The sequence below is a fragment of the Charadrius vociferus genome, unplaced genomic scaffold (assembly GCF_000708025.1).
Source record: "Charadrius vociferus isolate BGI_N301 unplaced genomic scaffold, ASM70802v2 scaffold7, whole genome shotgun sequence".
NCBI classification, from domain to species: domain Eukaryota; kingdom Metazoa; phylum Chordata; class Aves; order Charadriiformes; family Charadriidae; genus Charadrius; species Charadrius vociferus.
Window position 1 is genome coordinate 41,196 of NW_009649308.1, and position 10,151 is coordinate 51,346.

The 10,151-nt window shown below is 50.3% G+C and overlaps 1 protein-coding gene across 1 annotated transcript; it reads right to left on the minus strand.

The window, feature by feature from the left end:
• Nucleotides 1-297: 297 nt before the first annotated feature.
• Nucleotides 298-10,057, minus strand: DKC1 (dyskeratosis congenita 1, dyskerin). The gene is made up of 13 exons (XM_009889233.1): nt 9,977-10,057; nt 9,308-9,399; nt 8,579-8,763; nt 8,010-8,074; nt 7,310-7,436; nt 6,796-6,926; nt 5,642-5,785; nt 5,106-5,226; nt 3,719-3,837; nt 2,532-2,635; nt 2,024-2,090; nt 1,134-1,292; nt 298-631 (listed from the first exon to the last, which is right to left on the minus strand). The coding sequence occupies exons 2-13, from the start codon at nt 9,376-9,378 to the stop codon at nt 563-565; spliced, it is 1,362 nt and encodes a 453-aa protein (XP_009887535.1). The 5' UTR covers nt 9,379-9,399; nt 9,977-10,057; the 3' UTR covers nt 298-562.
• Between the last annotated feature and the right edge of the window lie 94 nt (nt 10,058-10,151).

The following is a 10,151-nucleotide window of genomic DNA, read 5'->3' on the forward strand; positions in this document are numbered from 1 at the left end:
CTACTTGATCTCATTTAGCTGAGGGTCAAGCCAAGCACGTGGCCAGGTTAAAACAAACCAGAGCCCTTCAAATAACCATTCTGACTGTCCCCATCCAAACTCATTCAGATGGGCTGCGGTAAAGCCTGTCCTCCAGACATCAACGCATTCTGTGACTGTCAGGTAACAGCTCCAACCATGGAAGAAAAGGAAGAAAAGAAGAAAGAGGCAGGACAAGATGGGGAGAAACGTTATTCCTCCCTCTCAAGGTTAAAACAGAGACACCAAGAGCTTCCCTGAAGATACCACTTCTATTGGCATCACGGTGTTCAGCTTTAGAGAGCAATCCAGTGCAGGGGCAGTCAGGCACCCCACTCCTCTGGCGACCCTTAAAACAGGATGAGGAGGGGTACCTGAGCAGGGCGTATCCTGGGCAAACACACCCACTCACTCATATACACAGCAGAAAAGGAGCTTGGAACTTGCTGGCCCCTCTGCCATGCAGCCAGTCCTCTGTTTCTCAAGGCCTCAGACTCCTCCTTCCCTACCGACGAGGTCGCCTGCTTTGGACAGATCCAGTCGCTTACTCTGAGCTCTCTTCTACCTCCTTCTGTTTCTTCTTCTTCTTCTTCTTGGTGCTGGTCTCACTGGTCTGTGAAGGGGTTGGAGAGGTCAGGAAGGAATCAAAAAGGAATCCCTCAACTGCTCATTTCAGGAGGAACAGCCCCACTCCAGACGCAGTGCAGGCTCCCCATGGCCGCAAGCCTCCCTCACCACCGTACAAGCCCTCAAGCACACTGACTGAACGCCAGCAGCATGCCAGGCACCATCCTCCCACCAGGCACCAGAGCACAGAGGTGGCCTGGCAGGAACAGTATACCCACCAACCGCCCTGGGGCGCAGATGGCTGCTCACCCCAGCCTTGCCCCACTGCAGATCCACCCCCACAAGCCTCACCTGCCTGATCTCCCACCACCCTCAACCACTTCAATGTACAAATGCACCTATACAGCCATCTTTCTCTGCCTGTGGGGAGCCCGGCACTTTGGGGACATGCACAGCAGGATGCTCATGAGCTTATCCCAGAGGTATTAGGGAGAGACAGCAATCTCTCCTGTGCTTGGACCATACCATGCCAGCACTGAGTTACATACCACTTCTATTTGCTCTCCCCCACTCTCAGCTGCCTCTTTGGCCTTCTTCTCTTTCTTCTTCTTTTTCTTTTCCTTTTTGCTCAGCTCCTCTGGTGGTGGGGTGGCAGGGGATGGCGGGGTCACAGCCTCTTCACTTTCACTCTCTGACTCGCGCTTCCTCTGTTAGGGGAACACATTGTCAGACACGCCATCTTCCAAAAGAACTCAAGTGACAGGAAAACTGGAAAGCCCATTGCCTGACTCAAACTTTGCAGTTAACAATGCCTTGAGCAGGAGGGTGAGCTATAGACTGCCAGTGGTCCCCTCCAGCATACACTGTCTAGGATTTGCCTCTGCCAGAATTGCACCCTGTATTTCTCAGTATTTCCTGTACCCCAAAATGGTCCGAAGTTTGAAACACTGCTGCACCTTTCCAAGTGCATGCACAAACCCTGACTTAGATCACAGCACAAACCCTGACTTAGGGAACTTTACACGCAACTTTTGCATGGACACTTCTGCAACTGTCTGTAGCCTCCAGAAGGGTTCTCTGGCACAACAAACCTCCATTGTGGCTCCATACAACGTATTTCCTTGGATACTGCAGCTTGTACAAAAGTCAGAGCTCTTCATTCTCATGCTGTACTACCAGACTCGCCCCCAAAGTACACCACCCCAGAGACAAAAGCCCCCAGGGGTAAGACCATAATCAGGTCACCCTACAGCTAGCTCATGGGCCACGCAACCACAACACACGTTGGGGCGCTAGGCTGCCAGAATACTAAACACCTTCCCCTGTAAAACAACGAACCAAAGCAGTCCAATACCAACTGCCCGAAGGAACAGGTGCACATTCAGTCATCATCAGAGCCTAAGCAACCTCACAGCCAGACAGCACTAACGATACTCACTTTTGGAGCCCTCTCCACCTCTGAAACAGCTTGAGGAACGGCAGCTCCCTCTTTCTTGGAAGCATCCCTGAAAGAGAAGATCCCCAAGGCTGAGCAGGACAGCTGCTGCCTCGCGCTGCTCTGTACAAGTACAAAGCCCTCCCCCCGTCGCAAGGGCTCCGTAACCCGCACCAGGCGCTGGGTGGGGAGGCTGATGTGGGGAAGACCTGCAGCCTGCACCAGGGCCAGCTGGGCTGGGCAACAGCAAGGTCCTCCCCAGCTTAATTTAGCAGACTGACTCCCTCTAAAGCCACAAGCACAGGCTAGAAAGGGATAACCGTCTGCTCAGGGCCTTTCCCTCCAGCACTGCCTGCTAGCCGCATGTTCCCTGGGACTGCAAGAAATGCCACCATCACCCCACAGGTCCAAACAGCTGACAGCCTTGGGCCAGGCTCCAAGCACAAACAGCAGCACCCAGCCCATCCCTCTCCTCTGCCCACCATACATGAGCCACACATTCTGCACCCACCTGTAATCCACATACTCCTTCTTCCAGGAATCTGGTGTGCTCTCATTGGGCTTTCCGTGCTTGTCCAGCAGACCTTTCTGGATCATCATCTTCTTTTGACTGGCCTGAGAGCAACATGCAACAAGTCAGACTGCAGCTCCAGGGAGAAGAAATCCTCCCTGGAACTTCTGACTCTTGGCCTAAGAGGTGATAATCCAGGAACAAGCCAAGCCAACAACTACAGCGCTACTGATTTAACGCTTCTCTAAGGACCTTATAACAAATCACACAAACATCCCCTGCACAGCAGCCCACAAATCTCAGACAGGAGGCACCTTCATCAGTAAACAACGGTTAACTTGTGGGGGAAGTAACAGCAGCAGAATAAGATGACTGTACATCATGGAGCTCAGACCTTTGACTAGGTTTCTCCAGCTTAATGACATGCAAGGCGCTGCTAAAGACTCCGCGATGTTCGAATTGGCCTGCATTACCTCACGCGTGCTGCAAGGTAGATGTACATGCATCCCCATGGCTTTCTGCATTTCCCCTGAACCACAGGAATGGAATAAGACACAGCAACTTGACACTGAGCTTTAAGTCTGAGCTGTATCACTCGCCACAGTGAAATTCCAGTCTGGCTGCAGTTAAGCTACCATTGCTGACCTGCCAATTTCCATGGCTACCGCATGCTTGAGATGGGAGAGGAACCCAACAAGTGCTCCCACTGCTCCTGTCCTTCAGGCACAATATAATGTCTCACAAGACAGTTTGCATTTTGGCACTGCTGCAGTTGCACCAGAAACAAAAGCAGCTCCTTGCCCAGCCCCTCCAGAGCCATCAGTATAGGGTGATAGATGAAGGTCATCTTTGCACAGAGCGCTAATGCCATCCAATTCACATCATTTGGCTCTTTACCAGAACAGGGCTGGTGCTATACAGACCTGAGGAGCCCATGTCTGGAGCACCAGTGGCAGCCCCAGCTGAGCCCCAGGGAGAGCTGCCCAGTCCTTCCACCACCACTGGGCTGGCACAGCCCCAGCACTGGGAAGCGCCACCACCATGGCTCGAGGAGAGTACAGCAGAATTACTTCAAGGTCCTGGAGAACATGCAGGCACAGCTCTGCCCAAGGGGCCTGGAGTCCTACATCCCAACAGCTGGGCTCCCACCACCGCCCCAGGACTGACCGCACCCCCACACTGCTCACCTTGGGACCGAGACCCCATTTGCGGGGATACGTGTCTCTCTCCATGATCACTCTCTTGATCTTTGCCACAATGCCATGGTCGCAGGTAGAAATGACTGCTGTGGTCATCAAGGCAATGGCTGCAGAAGCAGGCAGAGTGTTCATTAACTCTTTAACAGCAGAACTGCGACAGCGATGCAGAAACCTGCTGCGTTCAGCCTTTTCTTCCTCTGTCCACACAAAGAGGACCAACAGCCCCCCACCAGTGCCATTTCACCCCAAAACATCACTGGATGCAAGTTCCGGAGTAACGCTTTGGAGAGCTGCCCTGCTCAACGGCAGCAAGTGTGTCAGTCATGGATTAACCATACCATAAGCACGTGCCTCTCCAGCTTACAACAGAAGACCAGTTCTGGATCACTGACCACCATAAGACCAACCATTTCCCAGAGCAGCACCAACACTGGATGGGGAAGAGCTCTACGAGCAGCTGCTGGAGCACTTCCAGGCAGCTCAGGGAACCACACCGCTGCAGAAAGGAGCAGTGCTGCACCTCTGTCAGCTCCCAAAACCTTGCAGAGCCAAATTAGAGGAGACTAATCCTACCAACAAATGATGTTTTTCTTGCCAGGTCCCTGAGATGACCAGCGTGCAGGCAGCACAAACAATAAGGTGGAAAGGCTTGGCTGTTTTTACACCTCCGAGGCCCCTCAGTCCCATGGGTCTGGACGGAGCATGAGGCCATGCAGCACTGAGCACCACATCATCTGTACAGTATGGCTTCAGCTTCTCTGAAGACCCTTGTTAGAACAAAGCACCCTTTTGAGTCATTTCACAGATGCTGGTAGTTGCTCAGGTCCTTTTACACTGATCTGCTCAGGAAGTGTGATGTGCCAGGTAGCAGTATGTGATCAGATATCATCCCTCGTCTCAGTGGGGATGGAGCCCCTCAAAGAGGGCCTCCAACCCTGCCGGCACCACTTCACTCCTGCAGGCAGCCAGCCACACACCACAGCAGCCCCCAGTAGGACACTGGGAGGCTGGAGGGTCTCTGGAGGCTGCACGGCACCCAGACCCTAGAACAGGAATCGGGGTGCTGCAGGAGGGCAGCACCACTGCACTCAGAGAATGGATAAACTTCATCATCACCTCACAGAGTGCACCTGAGCATCACACAGCTGAAACCAGGCTGAGAAACTCTTCACACCTTGCCAAGGACTGATGCAGCTGCTGTTTCTTAACATCCTGCCCAACACCAGCTGCCTTGGGCCATACTAACCCACAGTCCCCATCGGGAAGCACATGTAAACCTTCTGCGCATGGGGGCTCATTTGTTGTACATGTCTGCACACCACAGTCTGTTATTTCTGCAGTTAGTTGGGCACAAGAAGAACAAGGAGTTTCATACCTAGGCAAATGGCTTCTCCTTTTGTGGTGATGACAACAATCTCCTGATTAAGCTCAATACCATCTTCATACCTCAGGACACCAGGCAGCATGATTTTGGCTCCATAGCAAATGGCATTCACCTGAAAATGTAGGAAACAGGAGGGCTTATAAGTTATTAGAGAGGTGCCTCTGATATTTTAACTTCCCACAGCCCATTACATCCCCACATATCTGTTTTTTACAGTCCACTATACAAAACTCGGGGGCTTTGGAAAAAGCAAGCAAAGCAAAGCACCTATCACAGTAAACGTGTGAGGCAGATCTCTTATAACCATCAGCATCATCCTAAAGTGAGGAGAGCAGCTTCTCTGTCACTCAATTCTTGGCTCTTGCATCTTACTGCTGATCTGGCAGTGGCCCATACTAGGTCCTAAACAGCTCACAATCAGGACAGCACTGGACACCATGTGGATCCTGATCCCCCGTTTATTATATTATCTGTACAAGTTAGGAGGACACTTTGCAGTCACAGCTGGCACTATCTCAGGAACTCACCGCACTGTCTTTCATGACTAGCCGCTTGTGTGAAGTCAGCAGTTTCTCCAATGGCAGGATAACTCTTCGCAGGTAGCTGTCATCCTTGTTGTTGTCATATTGCCACTGTGCATCCAGTACGTCGTGCATAGTCACCATGTTGTCCTGCAAAGACACAACCCCTCTAAACTCTCCTACCAGCCAACTTGAAACACCTACAAGAAAACAGCTTAAGTCCAACAGCATATAGTGTGCTGAAAGGGAGTGAAAGACAGATGCCCAACTCAGAAGCGTCAAAAAAGCAACATAAAAGAGGCAAGAATACCTTCCATCAACAGCCTGAGGTCAGACTGGCTTGTGCTGCCACACACTTCCAACTTCCTAATCTCAGACAGCACTTGGATCTAGTGTGTAAGGTCCGTCTGCACGAAACTTTGAAATATGGCCAAATTTAAACAAATACCCGGGACTTCTAGACAACGATTAGTGAGAAGTCTACATTAAGCAGCTCTTTAATCTGTGTCATGGAATAAAGTCTTGAAGCAGCTGTAAGTACCCAACACCTGGAATTCAGAAATGACTGCCAGTGATTACAGATGTGGTAAGAGCACAAATGGGTGGGGAAGCACTTGCACTCCGATACTCCTGCTTTGCCAGGAAAGAAGTTAGTTCTGGAGTTCGGACTGGTAGCAGGATCCAGCTATGATCAGGCAGAAAAGACTGTACACGTGTTCAAGACCACACGAGACCGCATCTCCCAGGTTCATTTGGATGAAGCACGTTCCCTGCATTGTGCCCTGACACCAAGCGGCCGCAGACGGCTCAGCAGACAGCTCATAGGCCTCAACCTGCGGCACGTGCGTGGTTTGTAGGCTGAGAAACACAGGTGGCATAAACCAAACTTTCAGTCACCATGGTGCGCTTCCCAGTCCCTCACTGTCCCAAAGTTTAATTACCAGAACAGGGGCAACACCCTGAACTGAACTCAACACTTTGGTTACAGACCGCCTATGGCAAGAACTCCCACTTTTTTAGGGCTATTCACAAAACTCCTCTCCCAGCCACCATGCACCTATACCTTCTCTTAACACTGTGAAAACAGCACAGTTCCATGGACCTCCTGCAATTCTAACAATTTCAAATTTGCTGGCTATAGTTAAGAGCTAACACTCTACCTTCTCTCCCAGGATGCCTGAGCGCACTCTGCGGAGCTCCTGCATCTGGCCTCCCACACCAAGCAGCAAACCAAGGTGAACACAGAGTGTTCGGATATATGTGCCTGCTTCACAGCTCACCCAGAAGATACCTGAAATGCAGGACAGGACAGAAAAGTATTTAAGTACATATCTAGAAATGAACCACATTTAGAAGCTCCTTCCAAGACAAGCTGTATGTACAACCCTTTGCAGAGCCATCAGCCTGGGGTGATAGATGAAGGTCATCTTTGCACTGAGTGCTAATGCCATCTAATTGACATCATTTGGCTCTCCAATGAAGGACGCAGTAGTACAAAAAATAGATGGGAATTGCTTCTTGGCAACCAAAGTAATGCATGAAGCTGTTACTGCTTGACGGTGGTGAGGCTCTTATGTCTTAAGACATCTGCCAAGTATAGGAAGCAGCCCATTTCGCAGGAAATTTTATGAGCTCTCAGCTTAATAGGAAGAAAGCAAGAAAGCCCTGTTTTACCTAATCTTCTCTCAGGATCATACTCCACCAGCTTGCTCTCATAGATGGTTCTGACTCTCAGTTGTCGTTTGACAGCAGCAATGAGGGGTGGTCTCTGGAACAGCGCGCCTGTCAGAGTTTCTATTGCCTGCAGGTAGAAGCAGAAGTAACAGCTCACACCTGTGCCCTAACATAGGAGCACGTTGGGGTCTGCGGCAACTACAACCACTTCCATGAGTGAGAAACCACAAGGTTCATTGTCATTTGGTGATGCCATTTTTAATAAAGCCCATCTGAATCACTGATGTGGTAAAAATGCAACCCCATCTGCCAGTAAGCACAGCTGGTCTTTTTCATCAGGTGACAGTATGTGATCAGACATCATCCCTCGTCTCAGTGGGGATGGAGCCCCTCAAAGAGGGCCTCCAACCCTGCCGGCACCACTTCACTCCTGCAGGCAGCCAGCCACACACCACAGCAGCCCCCAGTAGGACACTGGGAGGCTGGAGGGTCTCTGGAGGCTGCACGGCACCCAGACCCTAGAACAGGAATCGGGGTGCTGCAGGAGGGCAGCACCACTGCACTCAGAGAATGGATAAACTTCATCATCACCTCACACACAGAGCGCACCTGAGCTCCGCTCCTTCCCTCTCATCTCCCACCGATGCTGAACACTTCGCGCGCAAAGCGCCAGCATGGCTAAGAGCGTGCCGAGACTTACCCTGGCAAGCTGAGCCTCACTTTCAATTGCATTGTGCAGCCGAACAATTCCCACATACTCTTTGCCTGAAAGAACGACAAGAGCAGTCAGGAGTGGCCACTTGCATTTAATATTGACCTCAAGGTCCACACTGCTTCACAGCCACACATCAACAGAGCCCTGAAATTTTCACAGCCACCTCTCCTAGGAAGCGCACACAGTTTATTATGGAGTTGGTTATTCTTCCAACAAAATAAATCTAAGCTACATTTATTTCTTCACCAAGTTTTATTTCACTGCACTGGTAGAAGCTGAGGCCGTAAGTTCAGTCAGCACGTGAAACCAGTCTGTCAGAAGTGTTTCCACTGACTTAAACCAGCACAAGCCCCAGAGAAGGATTCAAAACACACTTGTGACAGCACAGATGCGCCCTCACTGGCTTGGAGTGAGTAGTACAAGCAACCCTTAAGCTTGAGGCACTGAAGACGAAGGGGAGCCCTTTCAAAGACAGCAAAACTCCATTTTGTCTCCAAAAGAACTCCATACCTCACCAGTCACTTAGTGTAAATGGTCCCAGGCAATAAACATACCTGCGCTCTGCTGAGATTTGACCAGTCGCGTTGCCCTCTCAATGCACACAATGAGGCACCCGGTCACCTTTGGATCCAGAGTGCCACTGTGTCCAGTCTTCTCTACTCGAAGGATGCGTCGGATCCATGCAACCACTTCGTGGGAAGATGGATTGGAAGGTTTGTCGAGGTTAATAAAGCCAGACCTATAGTGCAAGATGACAAGACAGTAGGGAGCTAAGCATCAGGGCAAACATAGCAATAGCACAAGAACTTTGGTAATATTTACCATGGCTATAAAGAAATATATTTCTATACAGCCAAATAAGCGACAAGCCTCACAGCTGCTCTCAGTGAGCACATATTGAGCTGCTCTGTGCACAGCAAGTGATATATTCCACAGTCAAAGAATTCTCTTCTCCCCATACTGCTCATTGCTGCTCTGCACTCAAACCAAATGAAATGCTACAAAAACTCCAAGCAGTTTCAAAGCCTAGCGGGCCAAAGAACTTTCCATAAGACCCCAGAGAATTCCCCAAGTGTTTGCATGTCCGTGCACAGACCAGCCACAACCCCAGAACAGAGCAAACTTTACAGGATGTGACCAGTGGGTCCCATTTAGACATTTGTTGCTTAGTAGTAAGGCACTGAGTCAAGCAGAAAGGTACAAGGGGAAGACTGAACAGAGAACGTTTCAAAGATATTAACTGTGAAAGAAAAATAAACCACTCTGGCCCTTACTGCACTCACCTAACATAGTCAGAAATCTCTCTCTTCAGGGGATTAGCACCAGAAGGAAGCGGTGTGTAGTGTGCTGTCATCACATTTAACTTGTCAAAGTTCTGTAAGATGCAAGCAAAAGTTACAAGTGTGCTTGAGCTCACCTTGGTTTCAGCCTTGCTTTGCCCCAGTACATCTCCCCAGTTACACGTCTGATTTATACGTTTAAGTGAAAGGGCCTCTTCCAAAATGAAAATGACCCAACAATAAAACTACAACAATGTTTTACAGAAAGAGAAAGAAACAGAAATCCTGCACTGAAAGAGATGGCACAGCAGCAGAATACCAGCCTTTACAATGCAGAATAGACCCAGTGTACCCCAGAAACTCAGCACAAGCAACTCAGAAGCCTACGCAGACCAAAGGCCACCGTCAGACTGAAATAAAGAGCTGAAGAAATCTGGTAAGGTCTCTACAGGAGAGAGTAAACTCAGAAAGCAGGCATGCAAATCATACCGCTAGACAAATTTTCTAACGTGATTTCTGCACGCAGAGGGTTTGCCTCTGCTGGGTGTCACACATGCTGTTTCTTAGCAGGAGGGTTACACAGAGAAGGAGCTGTGCGTCGCCACAGGCCTGTGCTGAGCAAAGACAGAAGGAGCAGAGATGTGCCACCAGGTTGTCTATAACCCGCCCCACCTTCAGCAACAAGGGCCACTGGGACGTGTCCAGCTGGGCGATCCGGGACTCGGGCTTGATGAAAAATTCCTCCGTGTGCTGAATGTCCTATGGACGGAAAAAGTTATCCGAGATCAGAGATGGGAAAACCGGAGCACCGCGCTCCCGCCCGCTGCCACGCGGCCCGTGAGCCGCC